This window comes from Dama dama, chromosome 27 (assembly GCF_033118175.1).
Source record: "Dama dama isolate Ldn47 chromosome 27, ASM3311817v1, whole genome shotgun sequence".
NCBI classification, from domain to species: domain Eukaryota; kingdom Metazoa; phylum Chordata; class Mammalia; order Artiodactyla; family Cervidae; genus Dama; species Dama dama.
In genome coordinates, this window is record NC_083707.1 from 25,662,048 (window position 1) to 25,685,731 (window position 23,684).

At 40.6% G+C, this 23,684-nt stretch overlaps 1 protein-coding gene across 1 annotated transcript in view; it reads left to right on the forward strand.

Annotated features, from left to right (window-relative positions):
* KLHL14 (kelch like family member 14) overlaps positions 1–23,684 on the forward strand; it is a 110,186-nt gene that overhangs the window by 14,065 nt on the left and 72,437 nt on the right. The window contains exon 3 of the mRNA XM_061130833.1: positions 17,907–18,028. Coding sequence (XP_060986816.1) covers positions 17,907–18,028 — 122 coding nt within the window. The remainder of the gene's footprint in view (positions 1–17,906; positions 18,029–23,684) is intronic.

Genomic DNA, 23,684 nt, shown 5'->3' on the forward strand with positions numbered 1-23,684 from the left:
TGCAGGAATTGGGTGTCCTGTTTGACAAAAATAAAAACAAATGCATACAGTTGTACAGTGGAAATTTCTACGAGTACCTTTATGTAGCACATATGTCTATTGTGTAAAATTCTGGGAGTTCAGTGTGGCAGAGGGCAGTATCTGTGGTTGACTTTGATGCTGTTTGTTTTCTTCTTCATGTGATTATTTTGGCTTTGTGTTGATTCAGGCATTATATTCCTCAAGTGTAGGAAGATTCCTTGGTGTAGCAAATCTTTTATTCAAAGAAAAAATGTGTATTACTCAAGTATTAATTTACATTATCTTAAAGGCAGATCAGAATTTTTATTCAAACTGTGTTTATACAGTAAGTATTTTAGGGAAATGAGGTAAAATTCTTCGACTGCCAAGACAGTGATAATTCATTAGAACCGCTGCAGAAGGAGAAATTAAAAAAAAAAAAAAACTTTGAAAAACAGATGCTCTCATTTGAAAGGGGATTCAGAAGTGTTCCTTGTGGGGATCAGCAGGAAACAGCACAGTCCAGAATCTTCAGTCATGGCTGACATGCACCTTCGGGCTTCCCTCCTCATATCACCAAGGCAATTGCTGACATGGAAAAGCTAAGTTTATCAGGAGAATAACTTGTCCAGTTTTATCTTCCTTTGCTACAGTGTCCTTGCAATTTTCCTTAGGAACAAAAAAATATCTACAGCTCTTGACAAGAAATTACTTTTGCTACTCTTAGTAGGTTAGGTTGCTTCACTCTTTAAAAAAAAAAAAAAAAATCATTCATTTATTTTTGGCCATGCCTGGAGACATGTGGGATCTTAGTCCCCTGATCAGGGATCAAACCCAGGCCCACAGCAATGGAAGCATGGAGCCCTAACCACTGGATCACCGGGCAATTCTCACAGGTTACTTCACTAACTCTTGCTTTGAGTATATGGATATGGCAGAATGTTCAGCAAATTGTTTCCTAAGCTTCATGTTTATGCTTCTGGATGGAACAGTTTCTATTTTGATTATCAGTTTCTTTGAACAATCAACTTCTTGCCTTCTGTTAAAAGATTTACATGTCTACTACACAACAAAGAAGACTCCTGACCACCATCATAGATCTGAGTGCAAAGCAGTAGAAATTTTAACCTGGATTTCTTATCTGGTTATTCAAAGGGACAATGTGCTATCAAAGTTACAACTTTATAGTTTTTAGTAGCACTACCAACAGATCTCAGTAAAGCAGAGTATCACCTAAATTAGTCACTTTGTCAAGAAGGCAGACACCTCCTTTCCTCGGCAGAAGTATAGAATAGATACCTAATTCAAAGTAGTCACTTCAGAACCCTGAGTGGTAGTGGTGCTTTAGTTGCTAGGTCATGCATGTCCAACTCTTGAGACCCCATGGACTATTGCCCATCAGGCTCCTCTGTCCATGGGATTTCTGAAGCAAGAATACTGGAGTGGGTTGCCATTTCCTTCTCCAGGGGATCTTTCCAACCTAGGGATTGAACCCAGGTCTTCTGCATTCAGGTGGATTCTCTACTGACTGAGCCACCAGGGAAGCCCTTCAGAATCCCAAGAAGCCTGGCAAATTTCAGCTGTCATCCAGACATTCTTATACTCAAAATTTTGGAAAGAGAAAGCAGACAAAGCAAAATGGAAATAAACAGTACTTTGTTGCACTCAAATAAACTGAAGATTTGTGATTGCTCCAGGGTTAGGAAGCAGCCAACAAAACCAGCAGCAAGTAAAAACCCATTCCAAGAAAGGGGCACCCCCTGTATAGGAAGGAGCCCCTCAAGCTTCTCAGCAGCCTCGTCAAACTGAGAGCCCAGGTTCCAGACACAATAGTCTTCTTGACCTAGAAAGAGTGATCTCACCTGAGAAAGATTTTTCTGGAGAATGCTTCCCGTTTTTTTTTTCTTTATGGCAAGGCAACTTTAGAATCTGAGAGCATGAGAAACATTTAAATTTTCTGAAAGCACAAAGAAATTTGTTAATGGCTTTATAGACATTAGAGAGCCACAAACGCTGATGGGAATCATGGCTCTCTGCTCTCTGTATCTGTTCTTATCCCTCCCGGCTGTTCTTCTTCATTGGAACATGGTTAACATTAATATGTACAGAGTGGGCTTCCCAGGTGGCGCTGCTAGTAAAGAACCCGCCTGACAATGCAGAAGAATTAAGAGACATGGGTTTGACCCCTGAGTTGGGAGGATCCCCTGGAGAAGGGCATGGCAACCCACTCCAGTATTCTTGCCTGGAGAGTCCCATGGAGAGAGGAGCCTGGCAGGCTATGGTCCATATGGTCGGACATGACTGAAGCATCTTAGCACGCATGCATGTTAGTAGCTGAGCACCAAGCAGAGGAGGAGATAAGGAGTGTTATCTCATATTCCAAATTCCCCACAGGGTGTTCGGGCGCTACAAAGTATAGCTCTTGTGTGGTGGAATTCGGAACATCCTTCCTCCAAGCAGTTGTGTTAATGAGGACTGCATTAGTCCGCTTGAGCTGCCATAGCAGAATAACAGGGACTAAGGAACAACTGAAATTTGTTTTCTCACAGTTCTAGAGGCTGGAAGTCCAAGATCAAGGTCCGGCAGGGCCAGATTCAGGTAAAGGCTCTCCCCCGGGTGTACAGACAGCTTGCTTTCCCAGTGTGCCCTCACGGAGAGGGGGAGGGGAAGCTCTGGGGTCTTTTCCTCTTCTTCCCCATGGACCGTAACCTGCCAGGCTCCTCTCTCCATGGTATTTTCCAGGCAAGAATACTGGAGCGGGTTGCCATTTCGTCTTCCAGGGGATCTTCCCCACTCAGGGATCGAACCTACGTCTCTTGTGTCTCCTGCATTAGCAGGCAGAGACTTTACCAACTTCACCACCTGGGACGCTCTCTCATAAGACACCAGTTCTATTAGACAAGGGCCCTACCCTTATGACCTCATTTACCTATAACTACCTCCTAAAAGCCTTATCACCAAACACAGTCATGCTGAGAGTTAGGGCTTCAACATATAAATTTGGAGACAACACCATTCAGTCCATAACAAGGGCCAAGAATAGGACAGAAGGAATTATAAAACAGGTTCAAGAAACTAATTGAAATGTTACTTTTCAACTAGATCTGTACAGGCAAAATTATCTAGGCAGTTGAGCAATTATCCAAGTCAGCAATATATATATAGCTCTTTCAATAATACAAACCTAGAAGAGAAAAAAAATGTAGGCCTGCTTCCCTCCACCCCCAAAAAATCATGCCTAAATCAGTAGTTCTTTGAAGAACCAACCACAGAGCTTTATTCTAACACAGGTCTTCCCCAGTCCTACTCTGGAGATTCTAAATAGATTGATCTGTAGCGTGGACTGAGGAATCTGCATTTTCAGCAACATCCCAGGCTGTTTTGCTATCAGTGGTTAGCTTCCCAGCTGGCGCTAGCGTAAAGAACCTGCCTACCAATGCAGGAGACTTAAGAGACACAGGTTTGATTCCCAGATCGGGAAGATCCCCTGGAGGAAGCCATGGCAACCCACTCCAGTATTCTTGCCTGAAGAATTTCCAAGGACAGAGGAGCCTGGCAGGCTATAGTCCATGGGGTATCAAAGAGTTAGACACGAGTGAAGCAACTTAGCATGCATTCATGTGAAAATCAGGCGACTAAACAGATGCTTCTGTTTTCCTGTTTGCTCCATATCCATAGATGATGGAAGAAAATAGGGTTGTGATTTACTGGAAGATAAGTTTAAGGAAAATTTGTTGCATTGAAAGAAATCTGATTCACTGACATGAGTAAAAAGGATATAAGTCATAGGGCAAGTTATTGGAATGACCAGACTCTAGGGGATTTGTTTCCTGGTGATAAAATTTGGGTACTTGCTGCTCTAAAGAATTTTCAGAGTAATTCAAAGCCACACATTATCGAGTCCACAGTGCAGCTTCAGAGATGTGGTGAATTTTCCCAGAATAATTTGTTTCTGCCGGTCAGAGATCTGATGATTGAGAAGGATATTGTGGGGGACTGACTGATCCCGAGTCTCAGAGGCTTCTGCCAATGCCCTTTCCTCTGGGACTTTGGAGGACCTCCTAGACCCCGCCAGCCCTCGAGTTAGGGTTTTCTTTAGCATTTAGCCCCTCCAGGCGCTGTGAAGCAGGGAAGAACAGAAAGAACTGGCTCCCTACAGAGAGGGAGAGGAAAAGAAAAGGATAAGAAATTCCTATTTCACCCACCGCAGCGGGGTGTCCGTAAGCTGGCTCCCACAAGCCACACCTCATTGTCTCCACAGCGCACAGCCCCCAGGCCCGCCTCAGTCCCTGGCAGCTTATTTACCCCAAAGTAAGGAAAACCTTCTTCATTTCTCTTAACCCCTGGATGATTTCATAACGTTATTGTTCCTCTAAAAATAAATTCTGGGCCCATGTGAAAGGTGTCAGCTGCGACTCTCTTTTCTCCAAGAGGGACACCTCTTTGTTGCCATGAATATTACGAGAGAAGCCTGGAGTAATATATTCAGTTACTAACTAACTTTTCTCCCCGTCTCCCTGCATGGCCACTCCTGCAGTGACTTTCCAACCGGAAACAGCCTGCCTGGCAGGAGGCTGGCTCCTGTTCTCGGAAACGAGCCTCCTACTTTCCCCACCAGAAGTCTCTCCCTGGAGTCAGAGGAATGGATAAAATCAGTCTCTAGACCCTTGATGTGGGATCAGGCCTTTGTCCTGTTATCCTGAATGACTGAACTTCTGTTTGGAGAAACGTGATTTTGTTAAAATATTCATCTTTACTGTTAGGTCTTGGACCATCAGATACAAATGACTTCAGCGGGAGATATGTAACATCCGGAACTTTTATTTTCAATGTCATTCTCTGATTTGGGGTCTTTCTGTAGGTTTTTCTTGGAAGAACATTCCTCCAGGTCAGGAAGTCACTCTTTTCTCTTCAAAATGGAGACCTGATGGGAAAGAGAGGGAGAGGTCTCAATAATGAGATTGGCACTCAAGAGGCAGCATAGTGTTATCATTGGCCTTAATCAAGGGTTTGCTTGCTAAGTCCCTTCAGTTGTGTCCTACCCCTTGGACTGTAGCCCGCCAGGCTCCACTGTCCATAGAATTCTCCAGTAAGACTACTGGAGTGAGTTGTTGCGCCCACCTCCAGGGGATCTTCCCAACCCAGGGATCAAACCATCATCTCTTATGTCTAACCTACACTGGCAGGTGGATTCTTTACCATTAGCGCCACCTGGGAAGCCCCATTAGAGGTTTAGACATAGGCATTACTTACGTGTCTGTCCCTGGCATGAGAAGGATGCTTTATATCTGCCTTTGTCACTAAGAGCTTGAATCTCTCCTTGGCGACAGGTTGCACAGAACCACATCTCTCTTGAGCAAGAAGAAGAGTTTTCTCCTGTTACACAAACATTGGTGTCCCTCCGAGCGTGTTGGTGGCATCTGTGATCGTGAGCAGGGAGACCCCCACCTCTCACTTGGAGGCAGACAGATTAGTCTAAGAGGTCATACTTGCCACGAAACTTCCGCCCAGGAATGGGGAGGATTAATGAGGTGCTATTCCCATTGCAATTCACGCTCTTTAGAAGAAAGTCACTAAGTACTCAGTATTAGAAATAGGGATTATATAGGTAGTCAAGCAAAGAAGATATTCAACTGTTTCTAGTTACTAAAGGAAACTTTAATCTGGGAGTGGGTGGGGGGAAGGGGGGAAAACGCTGAGTATTAAATGTGAAGTTGGGTGAAAGCCAATGTCCCTCACGATGCCAATGTCCAGGAGTACAGTGTGCAATGCTGTGTGTGGTATAAAGATAGACCCATCTGGCTTATGAACTAAGCCTTGGGGAGACTTACATTTCATGGATTCAGATGAAGACCGTAAGACACTTTTGTCATACCTGCCTCTGCCATCATGAACCAGTCTACAGCTTTAGTATCTGGAGAAATGTGGCAAAAACATTAGCAAACTACCCCACCCTGCCTGTCAGAGGATGCGGTTCTGGTTTCTTCTGTTTATTATAGTGTGTCCTCAGCTATCATTTACCTGCCTCTGGTAGGATGTGAAATATTTCAGATGGTACATAAGAAACCATTTTTAATTTATTTTAATCGTTAGATAAAATAACGGTGACATTCTGAGATCATTATGTGTCAGTGAAGATTTGAGGAAGATTTCACCAGTGTGCTACAGGGGCAGGAGTGAGAAGTGAATGGATGGGAAGATGGTTCATTACAGTTGTAACATGCAAAACTCCAGTCATTAAATATTTCGAGCTTCTCATGGTCAAACACATAAGAAGTACCTGCGTTAGAATGTGACTAGTTTTTCAGAAGTTCAGATTTTAAAGTCCTAATTTCTTCTGTTTATTATGGTCTGTTCTCAACTATAGTTTGCCTGCCCCTGGTAGGATGTGAGACATTTCGGAGGGCACATGAGAAATCATTTTTTAACTTATTTTAATCATTAGGTATTACTATATCTTAACGTGTATTAGAGAGAAGCAACCCATGAAGCCCATGATTCATAAATATAACTGCTAGAATCATGATTCTCAATACTGGTTTCATGTTAGAATCATACAGAATGCTTAAGATTTTTAAAAAACACCAATGCTGGGTGCCACAGTGGATCATGAAATTAGAATCTCTGAGAGGTGCTCCCACCCTAAATATTTCATGAAAACTCTCCCAGGTGATTGTAAAGAGCAGCCACCATTGGGAACAGCTTGAATAGACTAGAATTAAGCATTTCAAAGTGATCAGTTTTAAACAAAATATTAAGTAAATAATATACAGATATGGCAGAGATTGTGTACAATACAGATATTGTGCTAATAACTGGAGTTCAGTAACTTATCTCTGTCCTGGGTAGCTCTCATTCTGGGAGGCAACACTGATCCTAGGTAGCACGTTAGATTTGGGGGCTAATCAATAAGACTGTCTGTTTTCCAATATGTCACCCTCTGACTCTTCCATGTTTTGGTTCAGAAATGTAACTTTTCTTCTTTCCCTTTTGCCTTTTGGCACCCCCATCAACACACCCATTTTATTGGACCTGAAAACAGATGAGGGGAAAAAGGATGATAAGCACCTATAATGACGTGTTACTAGATAATGGGATTGCAATTGACTTTGACTCCTTTCACAAGTTCATTCTTTTCTTCATCATTTCTTCACTCCTACAAGTTTTTGAGTACCTACTGTATAGTGCTAAGTCCTTTGTGTGTTTAAGTAAACTTAGAACGTTTCTCAGTAAGCATGTGTTATCTTTATGATATGATCAAATAAATCTTAAAGTCACATTCCATTTTAGGAAAACTAAGGGAATGATTGAGGGCAAGAGGAGAAGGGGGTGTTAGAGGATGAGATGGTTAAATAACATCACTGACTCAATGGACGTGAGTTTGATGTGAACTCCAGGAGATGGTGAAGGACAGGGAAGCCTGGTGTCCATGGGGTTGCAAAAAAGTCAGACACAACTTAACAACTGAACAACGACAACAAATACTGTACAGTCTTCCCAGGTAGCTAGTGGTAAAGAATCTTGCCTGCTAATGCGGAGACACAAGAATCGCGGGTTCCATCCCTGCATTGAGAAGATCTACTGGAGTAGGAAATGGCAACCCACTCCAGTGTTCTTACCTGAAAGATTCCATGGACGGAGGAGCCTGGCAGGCTACAGTCCATACACAGGGCATCAAAGAGTCAGACATGACTGAACGACAAGCACAAAGCGTACTGTACGTGGCTGACATTCTCCATTCACCATGTAGCTGGTGGGAGAAAGGGGTGACATAGTGTCAGAAGTTGAGAAGTGAGGGCATTTTCAGCCATACCTGAAAATCACAGAAGGGTTGTGTGAGAAAGCCCTAGAGATATTTCCTCTGTGAAATGAAGGAAATAAAACCCATCCTGAGGCACTGGAAAAGGTGTCCAAGCCCCTTTTCCTCTCTTCTTTCATCTGTTAAATGGGGATAATGGCACTCTGTGTTTTCCTACCTCAGAGAGGCATTAGCAGGTCTATTTAAAGGCTCTTCTAAGGAAAGCTGCTGTGTAATTACCAAGAACAGCTATGATAAAGAAACCTAAATACAACATCAAATCAGCTGGAACACGTTCTCCAGGGAGTTTACTTCTCTGGAAAAATTTAAGGAAAGGTAACAGCTCTCCTCTGGGGACTTTTGGGTACCCTTCTAGCTAGAAGTTCAGGGAAGGCTAGCTGATTTGCAAAAAGTCTCCTTCTAGCCATTGATACAGGGTCTTCTTCTGTTTACTTTTCCCCATAGTCTAAGCAGTTTCCTCCTTAAATGTGTGTTTCATGTTTTTTCAGATCTTAACTCAGAAACACTTTTATTCCTGAGAAGAATCCCAAGCAAGGCGCTTACCTATGAGAAAAAGAGAGAGACAAAGAAAGAAAAAGGAAGGTTATAAGGTGGAGGATATGTGTATTTTACAGAGGATAAGTGATGGGGAATTCCTTGATAATTTATAAAAAAAAAAAAAAAAGAGGGCTGACGTAATTGATCATTAATGTCAGGCTTTGCTGAAATTCATTTGACAAAGCATGTAGGTTAGATTAGAGGGGAGCGGAAGCTCACAAAGCAAGGACATCACAGTTAAAACAGCTCCAGAGAAAGCCAACCCAGCTGAATGAGGTTACTGGCAGTTTGGTTGAAATGAAGAGATACATATTTTTATATTGGTTGATTAACAATGTTGTGTTAGTTTCATATGTACAACAAAGTGATTCAGTTATACATATACATGTATCTATTCTTTTTCAATTCTTTTCCTAATTAGGTTGCTACAGAATATTGAGCAGAGTTCTCCATGCTCTACCATAGTCCTCATTGGTTATTCATTGTAAATATAGTGGTGTATATGTGTTACAGCTCCAGAATCCATAGAGCATTGGGCTTGATAGAATATTGACTATAGCAGGAAAATGAGAGAAGAGTCAAGATTCCTGTAAAATCTGGTGACTTGGATATCATAAGGTTTGGAGACTTCCTTAACAAGGAGCTGGCAGCCAGGAGTGAGTGGGTTGAATTTATGAATGAGATCTAGACCAATATCATTGCAGGAAGCCCAGTGATTTTATATTTTTTTTGAACTTGCTTATGCAGTAAATATTCTGACTGCTTATAAACAATGCACCTATGGTACCTGAAAAGGCTTCTAAGCAATAAAAGAAAATGCCAAAATTCCAAAGATGCATTTTCAAATGAGTGCTTTATAAGGTTAATAAATGATGCATAATAATAATAGTTGCCATTAATCGATTGATTGCTATGTGTTCAGTGCTCAGTCACTCATTCATGTCCTATTCTTTGCGGCTTCATGGACTGTAGCCCGCCAGGCTCCTCTGTTTATGGAATTTTCCAGATAAGAGTACTGGAGTGGGGTCACTTCCTACTCCAGGGAATCTTCCTGACCCAGGGATCGAACCCATGTCTCCTGAGTCTCCTGCATTGACAGGAGTATTCTTTACCACTAGCATTTCCCAGGCTACCTGGGAAACCCTGATTACTGTGGGACTATAGACATATTTTCCATATGCAACTCAGATGTCATCTGGTGGCTTTTCAGATCTGCTAAAGATCTGGTAAATTTGTTATAAACCCCTCCAATCCCATGCCTGTGGAAATTCAAAACCTGTCTGTGTCTGTGAATCCTGGGCAGGGGCGGCGGGGGGAGGCGGGCAGAGGTGGTGTTTACATCTTCCCAGTTTTTCCTGCCTCCCAGTTCACTACCATACGTCACTACTGTATCACTAGATATGAAATGCCCCCTTGACTCAATGCTTGTATAAAATACTAAGCCATTCTAGGGTTAGCAAAGTTCACTGAAGTTGGAAAGTCATGGGAACAGTTAAAACTTCTTCTTGTCTTCTCCAGCCTCTCTCTACTGGATTATGTTGGGAGCATCAATTTTGTCTCCCCTCACTGTGCAGAGGCATTCATCTTTAAAGGCAAGAGCAGCACAAAATGCCTTTCCTTTGCTGAAGAGACTGGCTGTAGAAGGTGATTCCATTTATGAGTCGCAGCCATTTCTTTTCAACCATTACACTTAGATGACTTTGACACTCAAAACATTCCCACTTTACAGATGAGGCAACTGAGGCTTCAAGGTGTTGAATACCAGCCTAAGGATAGAAAATATATGAAGTGGTAAAAAAGAGAACTTAAATCCAGAACTGGCTGACTCTTAAAATTAACTTAGTCTGGGGCTTCCTTGGTGGTCTAGTGGTTGGGAATCTGCCTGCCAAAGCAGGGGACACAGGTACGATATTTGGGAGGATCCCACAGATTGGGTCAACTAAGCCCTCAAGCCACAACTATTGAGCCTGCCCACATAGAGCCCTTGCTCCACAACAAGAGAAGCCATCACATTGAGAAGCCCACTCATTGCAACTAGAAATTAGCCTGCGTGCAGCAACGAAGACTCAATGCAGCCAAAAATAAGTCTTAAAAATATTAAAATTGGTTTTTGAAGGATGGAATAATTATTAATCTACAGATGGCTCAGGTAATATTTATCTACAGGTAAAGAATCCGCCTGCCAAAGCCAGAGACGCAGGAGACACAGGTTTGATCCCTGGGTCAGGAAGATCCCCTAGAGAAGGAAATGGCAACCCACTCCAGTATTCTTGTCTGGAGAATCCCATGAAGGGAGGAGCCTGGCAGACTACAGTCCATGGGGTCACAAAGAGTCAGACACAACTGAGCATGCACATACTTACCCCCATTTACCCTGTCACTTCAGAACTGCTTAGGTTTTCCATTATATATTTGTTTAAAACACACACACACACACATACACACACACACACACACACACACACACACTTCTAAAGACCGTATATAGGGAATTACAGAGTAAAAATCCAAATATTTATGTATCATTTCAGAGAGAATGAGTTGGGATAATTAAAATATGTAAACAATGGAAATGTGATTCTATTGTCTCCCCTCACTGTGCAGAGGCATTCATAGGGAATTTTTAAGTAATAAAATTTTGATGGGGACATGGGATACTCGCTTATCAACCTGCAAATTACACAAAAGAATAGCTATTATCAATGATACAGCAATGATGGGAAGGAGGAGGACAAAGAGAAAAGTGATGGTGATAGATGGCATTTAATTAGCACTGTTATAAATGATTTACATGTATGTGTGTGTGTGTATATATATGTATGTGTATATATATGTGTGTGTGTGTGTGTGTGTGTGTGTGTATATATATATATATATACCTATAAGCCCTTAGAGTTAAACAAACCTATGCTTTAGATCTGTTCTTATCCCAGTTTTACAAACGAGATTCAAGAGGGCAAAGAGGCAGCCCAAGGTCACTCATTTCAGAATGTGTGTTGCTAAGTTGCTTCAGTCATGTTCGATTCTTTGCAGCCCTGTGAACGGTAGCCCTCCAGGGTCGTCTGTCCATGGGATTCTCCAGGCAAGAATAACCGAGTGGGTTGCCATGCCCTCCTCCAGGGAATCTTCCGAACCCAGGGGTCCAACCTGCTTCTGTTAAGTCTCCGGCATTGGCAGCTGAGCTCTTTACCACTAGCACCACCTGGGAAGCCCCATCTCAGAACGGTGGAAGCCAAACGTCTCACTAATTGTCAGACCTACACCCTTAACAACCAGGCTGTCTTGCTTGGAGAATCATGATGTTTCCGATAGATGTCCCCACTAGGATGGAAGTAACTACTATGAGGAATAGGGAATTTATTCCTCTTGTTCACACTATCATCTTTAGTGTTTAAAACACAGTAGAAACTGGAACATCTTAGAAACTCAGTAATTGTTAAATGACAGATGAAACAAAGTCTCAATTAATAGAGGATATACAAGCATTTAAAAAGAGGCATGCATTGATGTTTAAAAATACTTAACTAAAAGAAATATAGAATAGGGAAAAAACTGACTTGAATACCTGGCTTGTCTTGCTTTAAAAAAAAAAATCTGTGTTTATAGTCAGCTGGAAGCTGTACAGAAATCAATACTGTTCCATGCCAGCTGAAAGACCATTGTCATTTTGGAAAGCTTTAAAAAAAAAGTATGTCCATCACACATTGTATTTGTTATATGTGTGCAGTTCTGACCGTCACATTTTTGAAAGGGACAATGATTGTCCAGAATACACTCAAGAAGGTGAACAGCATAGTAAAAAAAATTAAAACTTTTTCAGAAAGAAAGGGAAATTTTCAACATGGAAAAGAGAAGACACATAGCAACTATCTTCCAATGTTGGAGAGGTGCCGTGACAAAGAGCCGGGCACTTGTTCTTTTTCTCTGAAAGACTTATCAACTCAGCATCAAGAGAAGAAAAAATAGATCTAACACAACTGTCCAATAGCTTTCCACAATAGAGTGCATTTGAAAAACTGAAATCCATTTCCTTATAAATTTCCAAGTTAATAAGAATGTTTTCTTATTAAAAAAATAAAAACTAACTATTGAAAGGATTTCTACATTATATAGAGAACTGCACCAAATGAGTGACCTGAAGTCTGGCTGTGTCAGAATCAACCAGAAAACTGTAACATTATTGATTTTTAAGACCTCATCCCACTGAAACATAATCTCTGGAAATTGAGACCTAAGAATTTATCTCAAGAATCTGAGTTTTTTAATCCCCTCAGGTGATACTGATGACTTTCCAGGCTTGGGAATTCCTAGAGAAGAAGAATTTAAACTTCTCTTTTAATTCTCTGACTTAATGATTCTTCAGAATACTACAGAACATTTTCTTTAATAAATAGTTGAGAATGATTTGTTATCTGTAAAAAGAACTTAGCCTAAATGTAGGTGGGTGGCTCTAAAGTGCCAGCAGACCAACTGACTTCTTAAATTGGTTAAAACTCTTCTTGCAACCTAGTTAATAAAAACTTTTTATGTGTATCCTGTGAAGGAAAACTTTACCTGGCCTGTTTCCCAATTATTAAAGTTCCAAATCACTGAAATATAAATAAATGAGACTTTACCATACTTAGAACACCAGTATGATGAAAAATTTGTTTATACCAGGAGATTTTAGGTTATTCTTCAATCATTCATCCCCGGAACCAAAGTACCTATGCGCGCGAGCACACAAGCATACATACGCACACACACGCACAAATGTGACACATGGTAAATGTTGGGTGATTACTGAGCTGGAACAAAAGAGACCTTCAAATTCCATTGCCTTTTTAACCTTATATTTTTCTAAACAGGAATCTAAGAACCCAAAGGCATCCAAATTATATTATTAATCATGACATTCTCAGCTCTTTAAGTTTCTCTAATTACTTACCTTTTAAATATATTACTTTGGTCTAAGAAGTGCAAAGATGAGGAGTAAAAATAAATATTTTTAAAATATTAACAGACTTAAAGAGAACAGATTAAGTTTGGCTCAATTAATTTCCTATGTAAAGATCTTCTAAAAAGTATACTATGTTGCCTTATAAAGGAACTCTATTGCAATATTATAGATTTTGTCTAATCTAAAATTAAACCTGTAAAGCACTACTGGAATTGTTTGGAAGAGAATAATTGAAAGCCCCCTCAGCAAGTTAATTCAGATCCTTCTAATTTTACTTTTCTAGTTCACAAGGTATCTTTTTTCATGGTGTTTTCAAATTGAAGTTCACACACATCAAATAAATGGCATGGTAATCAGAGGTTTCAATATCTGATATGCATTCATTATTATCTGTCATTATTGTGATTGTCACTATTATAATTGCACACTGTAAAAAGAATGGGAGCTTTTCCACAGGAATTATTCACATGTATTAGTTTCTAGGAGTAATTGAATAGTTGACATTGCATTTATATCAAAGTAAAATATGTGTTGGTTTTTCTCATTTGTTTTATTCTTAAGAAATAAGAAATGTAGAGTAATCTCTATTAGGTCTCTTTATTTGTCTCTTTATTTAAAGGTTCACAGTTTTATGTCATGTCCAAAGTATATTTTCTTATAACAAGGCTCAAAGACAGCCATTATAATTTAATTGATAATTTTCTAAGGACATACAATTATAAGATAACAGCTAGGTAGTGAAATCCTCTTAATTAGCTTGTATTTATATATATGAACTCAACAAGAATCTCAGTGAAAAATACCACTTTTCTTTTTTAACTAATCAGGTTTGGCGTAATGAAATAAAGCCCACGTTGTAGTGTCAATACCAAAGATTGATTTAATAATCATTTACCTCAGAGTTTACATAGAACATTTCACTTCATTGTCTCATATAATCCTCATGCAGATCAGATATTACTCCTCTATTTAAAGATAAGAAAACATAGGCTCTAAGAAGCCAAGTAATTTATACAAAGTCACTCTGCTAAATCACAAAATTAGCCCTAGAATCCAGGTCACCTGGGTCTTAACCAGAATTTATGTTAAAATAAAAATTTTTTAAGTGATTTGAATTTTAAAAAGATCAGTGGCTTGGTAGTTAGAAGACCTAAGTCTGAACATTGTTTCTGCCACTTTATTTGACTCTAAGAACTTTCTTACGCCCCTGTTGAGTGAACTATACCTGAGACAGGGCCGTTTTGAGAATTGATGGAGAAAATGCCAAGAAAACCACTCAAGTGCATTTTGTTGTTTTATGTGTTCTTTCTTCTGTGCTGTGCTACTTCTCACATGTTTTATCCCATTTTTGCTTTCTGTATGATTCACTTTCACAAGATAGAGTGTTAAACTTTATTTAGAATTAAATAGTATTAATATCAGGTTGGAACATGGAGTAACATAAGCTTTAGGAACAAAATACTCCAAGTAAGAATGCCATAAAAATGAATGAAGGATGATGTAAATGTAACAATGCAAAAGCTTTAGAATGTGTCTTCACTCACCAGGGAGGTCATAGTAATAAACTCAGAGCACTGTTCTCTTACAGAAAACACGCAGCCAATGAGGGATTTCCTTTCCTCCTATGTAATTCTTCAGGAGGCCCCGGGTGGTTCAGAGACATGTCTTAGTTGATGCGGAGTCTCTCCTAGCTGCTTTGCCAGCTAACGCTTTGAGTTGTGTCTTTGCTGGCAGGATGGCAGTTGTTACCATTTGCCAGCTGATCAGTGGCTTATGTATTGATAATCCCAGTCCAGTTTGTAGGGAACAGAAAGGACAAAGACTCTCCATCTTCTTTGGGCATCTTCTTTGGCTCTTTGGGCAGTAATGACAAAGACCCTTGATCCTCTCCTCATCTGGAGAGATGGTCCATCTCAGGAGGTATTGAAAATCACCAGTGGGACTGGTCCAGGGAAACTGGCCTTATCAGTGAATGAAATACCCTTACCTGAGCATCATTTGAGCCATACATTTATCTCCCTTTGTCACTCCTGAAACACATTTTTTAAAGCTGTACAATTATTTAAATATTTAAACAGAGACCGAATTACCATTTGGTAATTGACTTTGGTCATACCATTCCAATGAATCCTTGCCCCTATGTCTAATGGGTAGATACTGGTCCATCTACCCCCACTTTTGGGCTTCTCTGCAGACTTAGATGGTGAAGAATCCGCCTGCAATGCGGGACACCTAGGTTTGATCCCTGGGTTGGGAAGATCCCCTGGAGAAGGGCACGGCAACCCACTCCAGTATTCTCACCTGGAGAATCCTCCTGGACAGCAGAGCCTGATGGTCTACAGTCCGTGGAGTCTCAAAGAGTCGGCCACGACTAAGCAGCAAGGCACAAGCACCCCTACTTCTAGTCTAGAGCATGTCCATGTGTCAAATCACGACAGCCACGAATCATGACTTCTGGTTGAACAGGTCTGTCCGCACATGGAAACTGACAGCAGTCTAAAAATACAGTTGCTGTCATCTTGTACTCACAGAGTGGTTGATTATTTGGGCTAAAACTACAGAACAACTAAAAAAAATAGTCTTATATTATTTCTGTAACCAGACATTTTGGAAATGATATGGCACGTGAATTATGTATTATTTGCAAGTAAAAGAGAGTTATGTACTGCACTGAGTTTCCTTAACCCTTCTCAACAAACCTCCCTAATGACTGAAATCCTCAAAATATGGGGCTTTTTGCTATTAATATTGTTTTTGTTTTCCAACTACTGATCTATATGATCACCTTCATATAGGTATACCCTGTATGATGGGCTTCCCTTGTGGCTCAGCTGGTAAAGAATCTGCCTGCATTGTGGGAGGCCTGGGTTCGATCCCTGGGTTGGGAAGATCCCCTGGGGAAGGGAAAGGCTACCCACTCCAGTGTTCTGGCCTGGAGAATTCCATGGACTGTATAGTACATGGGGTTGCAGAGTCAGACACAACTGAATGACTTTCACTTTCATTACTGATCTATAAGATATGTGAGTATAGTTCCAAAGTACTTCAACTTCAAAATAGTTGAGTTTATTTTTGTTTGTGGCAAAATTAATGTCATAAGCTGATATCACATTAAATATTCTACAAATACAGCTGCCCGCATGCATGAGTCCCTGATACGAGTTTCTCCAGAAAGTGTTTTTTCCTGATGAGCCATACATGAAGCATTCAATGGCACTAGAGTTTCATTAAAGGAATTCTCTTGTTCCCTTCCTTCCCATGGAAATGTCATTAACTGTATTAAGTTAACTCTCTGAATGTTAGGTTCTTAACCAACAAACAGCGCTTCTCCACAAGGGCATACTTCGCCAAGCATCCTTGAATCAGAACAACCATGATGAACATGTAAGCATAGATTCAGAGCCACACAGTGGGTGGTGATCATATTTAAGAGGAACCCTTTTACGTTTATTGACTTTTTCCCTCCATCATGGTTGTTGCATTTCTTCCACCACCACCTTCAGCCTTTCAGGTAAATGAGAAGTTCAATTATATGTAAAGCGACCGTTAAATCAGCAGGGCCCTTGTGGGGGTCTGGGCCTCCCCTTCTCCCTCCAATCGCAAGTGAGCTCAATCCATTACTGTTCCCAGGATCGTGCATCCATCAGGTCAAGTGTGCAGGCCAGGGTGCATCTTATAGCTTTTACTGCATATGAGACGTTGCAGGCCTGTTCTCAGGAACTGCCAGGCAGCCTGGGAATCACAGTCACGGTTAATAGCAGCGAATTGCCAGCTCTTGATGGGTGGGTAGTCACTCCTTTCAGTGGTTGCCCCCTGGGGGGAGAAGGTAGAAAAACAGAGGGAGGGAATTAGAGTGACTTTGCACAGTTGAGCAAGTTCATGCCGCTGGATCAGTGGCAAGCATTGGCAGGGCTCCGCTCTGGGGAGGCTCAGAACAACCTCGCAGTCTCATTTTTACCAATTGGTGCTGCTGTATTGCCAGTGGTGCTCGGGGATGGGGGGAGTGGGAGGAGGAGCTGGGAAGAGCATGAAGGCAGAAGTCTCAGCTAAATTAAACAAAAAGTCCTGTTGGCACTGGTGAACCCACCCCAGTTAGCCCCTATGCTACTAATTGTACCAAACTGGTATTTGAAGTTCGCCGGGTGATTAAAGAGTTGGCTCACAAACTCTCTGCATAACCTTAATTTTTTCAAGGTTCTTTGAGTGGAGAATGGTTTATAATAATGATTTTGACTAATACGATTTTTGACATGCAACTTTAATGCTTAACCTTAGTACAACTCCAGAGCATTTCATGTGTACTCAGCTGTAAAGAGTGATGATTTAAAGGGATAATATAAGAAAAAGGTCGTTCTAGAATGAACCTCTAACAAATTGCATAAAAGGAGCTTATTATTCCTGGAGTATGGGGATATGCCGTGCTTCTGATCATTTCTCTGCTTGGTTCAAAAAAAAAAAAAATTGTTGAGAATGAATGGGAAAAGAAACAGGAAAAAAATGAAATAGAAATCTGCAAGCAGAGAACATTCTTTTGATGGTTATGATTTTGTTGCCACTAAAAAGGCTCTACAATAATGTGGTTATTCATCTCCTCTTTTGTTTTGGGTGAAGAATTCGCTCTAACAAGAAAATGCTGTTATTGGTCGGCGGATTGCCTCCTGGGCCGGACCGGCTCCCCAGCAATCTGGTTCAGTACTACGATGATGAAAAGAAGACCTGGAAAATCCTCACAAGTGAGTGCCTTTCTTTCTTTCTTTACCCACCTATTTATTTCAGTGTAGAGCTATCTCGATGAATTCAAAAACATGGTTAATCAAATTAGACATTTTATTGATTTGTTACCCTTTGGAAGTCTGTGTATGTATCACAAGAGGTCTAGAGCGAAAGACTAAATTAACACTGCAGAGGTGGCCAACTGGGTAATGGGAAGAGGCTTAAAGGAAAAATTGGCCTAAAATCACTGCACCAAGTTGGTGTGTCTGCTTATGTTTCTTTCAAGAGAAATTCTTCAGGTATGTTTTTGCTCTTTGAAAAGGAAAAGCTTGCTGAATAGCAGTCAGCTAGTAAATTTCCTCAGGTCCAAATGGTTACTGAGTTCATTGTCTCTGTAATTAACATTGGGTTTGCTTTGAGGCATCTTTGCTCATTAACCTTTAGGCTGTGATCCCCAGCCTTTAGAAAACCACCCCCTTCCCAGGCTTCCCTGCCCCCATGTCCACTGTTCGAATGGACCGAGATACCCCAGTCCTAGCCCTACTGCATTAAATTGTGCTTGCAGACTTCCACCCAAGATTCTTCTCCTCCCTTCCTTAAAGGGTGATTGTGTTTTACAGCAAACCTCTTGCCTCGGGCACGGAGATTTGGAACTTATTGTTACATCGGTTATGATTCCCAATCTGACTCGGTCATGGAATCAAAAATCATCGTTTCTTGAGTGCAGCAGACTGTGCGCACCAGTCCCCTCGTGGGCACAGTGGCTGCACTGGTCAATAAAACTAAATTTTAACTGTCAAAATTGCCCAGAGCTGTATAGATAAAATAATAAATGAGCAATTTTGATCCATAAATCAAAGCCATACATTTGAAACCCGCCAAAGTGAAAGTTAGATTTCCTTGTTGCATGTGTCTTTTGAAGCAGTTATATATTTTAGCAGATTTTTTAAAAAGTCGTTTCCTCTCCTCTTACGGAAAACCCTTTAAAATAATAGAAACAGGACAACAATTTGGCCATAAATGCAGGAGAGGAGTAGAGGCATGTGAGGTGGTGCTTGAAATAATACATTTTCTCAGCTGGCTTACTCCAGCAAACCTGCAGACCTGCAGTAACATTGTCCAGAAACTGCAATGGGAAGGCTCCCTGGACACCTACAACCTCTGTTTGTAGTAACGAAGTAGTGGAGGGTAGCTGCCAGATTAGGAAGGAAAAGGCAAAAGTAAGTTAGAGATACCGTCAAATTATATTCATTCTCTTTTTGACAAAATATTGTTCATAGTAGTTTAAACATCTGAATGAGTGACCCTGATGCTGGGAAAGATTGAGGGCAGGAGGAGAAGGGGATGACAGGGGATGGTTGAATGGCATTATCAACTCAATGGACATGAGTTTGAGCAGACTTAAGAGATAGTGAAGAACAGTGTGCTGGTGTGCTGCAGTTCATGGGGTCGCAGAGAGTTGGACATGACTTGAATAACCACAGTGAGCGACCAAGCTGTGTTTTTCAGGAAGCATCGGAAACTCAAGCTAAAGTAAAACCAAAGAATCAATTTTCTGACACTTGATCAATAGAGAAGGTCCACACAGAATGAGATGTGGACACCCAGAGGAGGTGAGAGGGAAGAGGAAGAACAAGAGATTCTTGATGAAAGAGGACAAAAACAGAGGCCTGGGGACAGGGGGATATTAGACCCAAACAATAAATGATATTCACTCACAAATACATCTCTTTTCCCAGGTACATCAGGCAGGGTCCAATTATCTAATGGTTTGAAGGCCTTCATTAAAGGCAAAAAAGATCAATTAAAGCATGATGAACAACTTATGAAAAGTCTTATGTTCGTTTCAAGCCTTGTTCAGAAAGAGAGTGCTCATCCAATTTATTGTTCAACCTGGGAAGCTTTAGATTCTGAAATGGGGATCTGTTCATTCTTCTGGCACAACAGGTAGGACCAGAACATAGGGTCACCCTACTTCAGTTCCTCATATTGCCTGATTAACTCTTTACTTAGTGAGGCGCAGTAAGAAAGCATGAACTTGAGTTGGTCAGACCTAGGTTTGAACCCATGTCTGTGACCTTGAGCAAGTCATGTAAATGTCTTGAATCATGGCTTATTCATTCTGTCAGCATCCTTTGAGTATTTTTAAAATAAAATTGTGTTGGTAAACCATCAAGCACACAGCAGGAACGCAAAAAATTGCAAATGTTATTGCTATTGTTGTAACTCTACAACCAATATTGGCATAAGGACTGTGTGTACCTTTATACTTTTGAGGTATCTGTCAACTCAAGCTCTCCAAGCAGAGGAGAGACAAATTACATTGTAACAGATCCAGTACTAAACCCACCATTTTGGAATAGGGAGACCATTTTCTCTAGTTTTCGGGCATTGAATGTAGATGTCTTCAGACTAAGAAGTAAAGACAAATGGGTTCTGTTGACTCCATCAGCATTGGAATTGGAAGGAAATAAAGACGTTAATGTATAGAAAAGTTCTAATAGAAACATGTTCAAAACTTTTGGATCTTTTTTCCTATACTCAGGAAGGTGCATGACTTTGAAATAAATGTCTACTCTACTGATAGTAGACAATGATACTCTTCATTTCACTGGGTTTGCACTTTAAGAAATCAAGTTTATTACCTTCTGGGCTGTGACTACAGGGTCCCATGTGAAAGCATATTTTTCAGGTTTATGGGAGAAATATAGACAGCCTATCTGTATGATTTCTGCTGCTGGTTTGTATTTTTTTAATTAAGGCATCTTATTTGGCTAAATTGAATAGATATGTCAGTTAACTGATCAATTTCCACGCTGTTGGGGCGATCTAAACCCATGGGACTGTAGCCTTCCAGGCTCTCATTTCATGGACTTCTCCAGGTAAGAATACTGGAGTGGGTTGCCATTTCCTCCTCCAGGGGATCTTCCCGATCCAGGGATCGAACCTGCGTTTCCTGCATTGCAGGCAGATTCTTTATTGCTGAACCACCAGGGAGGCCCCAATAATAAGTGAAAAAGTGTTTCTTACTGGATAAGAAGGTATCCAAATTCTCCCCAAATCTAATGAAACATTAAGGACTGCAGAACTGCTCGTGGTCATTTTTTTTTTACTCCAAAGAACTGCTAAGCCAGTTGGCAGGAGTTGAAGATGACAATTAATGCTTGCAGACAGTTCCTGGTATGGAGTCTGCTTATGTATTGAATGATTCTCTTCATAAGAACTAACAAATAAGTTAACCAGCGAAAACCTAAAATCTGGGATTACCTAGAGCCTTTGAATCGTAGAATCCTTTGCCCACTTGACTTGAGCATTTCTAGCCTGTCTCACAGACATGTTTTTTTTTTAGAAGGATGTTATCCCCAGGTGGGCACACAGATGCCCACTTACGGGAGTCATACCCCTTATACATGTATAATAATAAGAAAAAGAAGAATTAAGAGGAAAGTCAGTCACAACTTTCTTTACCTTTTATTCTGTTGTGTTATTTATGTTTTAGAAACACTATCTTAAGGGATCCACAAATAACAATAAATTGAATATGGTGGAGGTCAGTGGAAGTGAAAAGGTGGTTCTATCTAACATAAAGAAAACAAAATTCAACAGCCTAGCTAGCCAGTGGCTTGGTCTACCCAAACAGCAAAGGGAACACTTATTCTCCCTGAAAAGATTATTTTGGTATCATGCTAACACAGCCTTCATTTTTATTTTTCTCTTTGGGAAAAAAAAAAATCACTTATATAACATTATAAAATCAACATTACGAATTGTAACTGAGCTCCCCAGCCTCTGACAGCAACATACTAAGAAATACCCTGCAAAAATGAAATTTAAGTCCTTTTGTAAGTGTGAAATGTTAAGTATTAACAAGAAAATTGGCATTGTTGTTTCTCTTGACTGTTAATAATGAAAGGGAAGTTGAAATGCACTTTTGTTCATTTTTATTTTACAGTACTGCTTTTCTTGCATTTCTCACTCCTGCACGCAGTCTCCCGTTTCATTCTTAACTTATTAGGAAGCGGCACAGGAGACATGAATACTAAAATGGCCAATGCAAAAAGCGTGCCTCTTGCACTTTACAGCCCTTAAATCCTTCCTGTAAAGATCAAGGAAAATGGTCCCTGTGGCTGCTGTGAACCGCTGTAACGTCTGACTGACATATCAAAGTTTTCACGAAGTCCTCATGTGGAAGCAGCTTACCTTCCTTCTCACGAGATGGTCCTGAGGGGCTGTTGATTCTTCGGGTTCCCCACTGACCATTGTCTTTACTGGTGGGTAAAGTGTTTCCCTGAAATTGACCTTGTTTTGCTGACATTTCAGATAAGAGATTCTACTTATTCGGGGCTTCTTATTGTTTTCCTTGAGCAATTCCAGGAAAAGGATTTAAAATATAGATTTCTCTCTCCACGTGCTGATAATGATTTCCTTTTAGTAAGGTTAGATTAAAAATTAGAAGAGCTGAGTTAGAAAGGTGTGTTCCTTCTTTTGGCCGCTTTCAGTTCCCTCTGTTAGCCTTTGTTCCTCTTCCTTTAAGTTTACAACTTTGTCCTCTACTTGATAGTGCAAGGATTTGGGAACTTGTATTTTTTCAGTCATAGAAAATAAAGGAAACCATTGTACAGAGGTTTCCTGGGCTTCCTGTCTGGTTTGTGGAGGACCTTGAACTTGATCCTGCCCGTGCAGGAATAGTTTTGGGACTGGATGTCATCAATTTCTTTTACGAGAGTTGCGGAGATGAGAGGCTGGTGGACGCTTGATTTTTTTTAAAAAAACATATTTTCCATAAATGTTGAAGAAAGAACACTGAGAAAACACATCTTGTGTCAGACATTGAACTTCAATTCCAAAAGATAAATGTAGATTTGATATTTCGCCAATATTTGAGCAATGGAGAATGGTTTAATTGCTGGTTATTCAGGGAATAATAAACCTGCACATTGACAGTTTAATTGGACTCCTTTCTTGGGCTTCTGTTTCTTGATTTCAGTTCATTTCTGTTCTTTGAGGATATATTGGAGAGGTGGAGTTGGCAAGTTAGTGGAAAACAATCACTTCTTATGATGATTTGCTTTGAAAGAAATAAAAAGTAAATTTAATTGAGGGTTCTGTACCTTTATGTTTCCTTTATTCACGTTATCTTTATTACCCAGAACCAAAACCCACAACTTGTTTAGCTTAATTTCTAGACAGGCAGGTAGAGTCTGTGGATAGTGCATTTTGCATTGCAGGAGAACGTCAGAAAACAACTAGGTGCTTCCAGGATGACTCAAAATGCCTGGGAAGCATTTAAACTTAACTGCAGACCTTATTCCTTTATGAAGCAAGCAATTATTGAATACCCACTCTGTGCTAGGTGGCAAGGTAAAAGGTGATCAAATCTCCTCTCAAGAACCCAAGGAGGCAATGAAAGCAAGATTGTGCTGAGGAATAAACAGGAGAAGCTGGGCTTACATGGGAGCCCAGAAAGTACCCTTCATCTAAAGATGGGAGGTTAGGAAGGCTTCCGTAAAAGTGACCCTCTGTAAAACTGAGAAAAATGCGTAGGAATTATTGATGCAAAGAGGTAGATGATCGGGACTTCCCTGGTGGTCCAGTGGCTAAGACTGAGCACTCCCAATGCAGAAGGCTCAGGTTCAATCCCAGGTCAGGGAACTAGACCCCATGTGTGGCAACTAA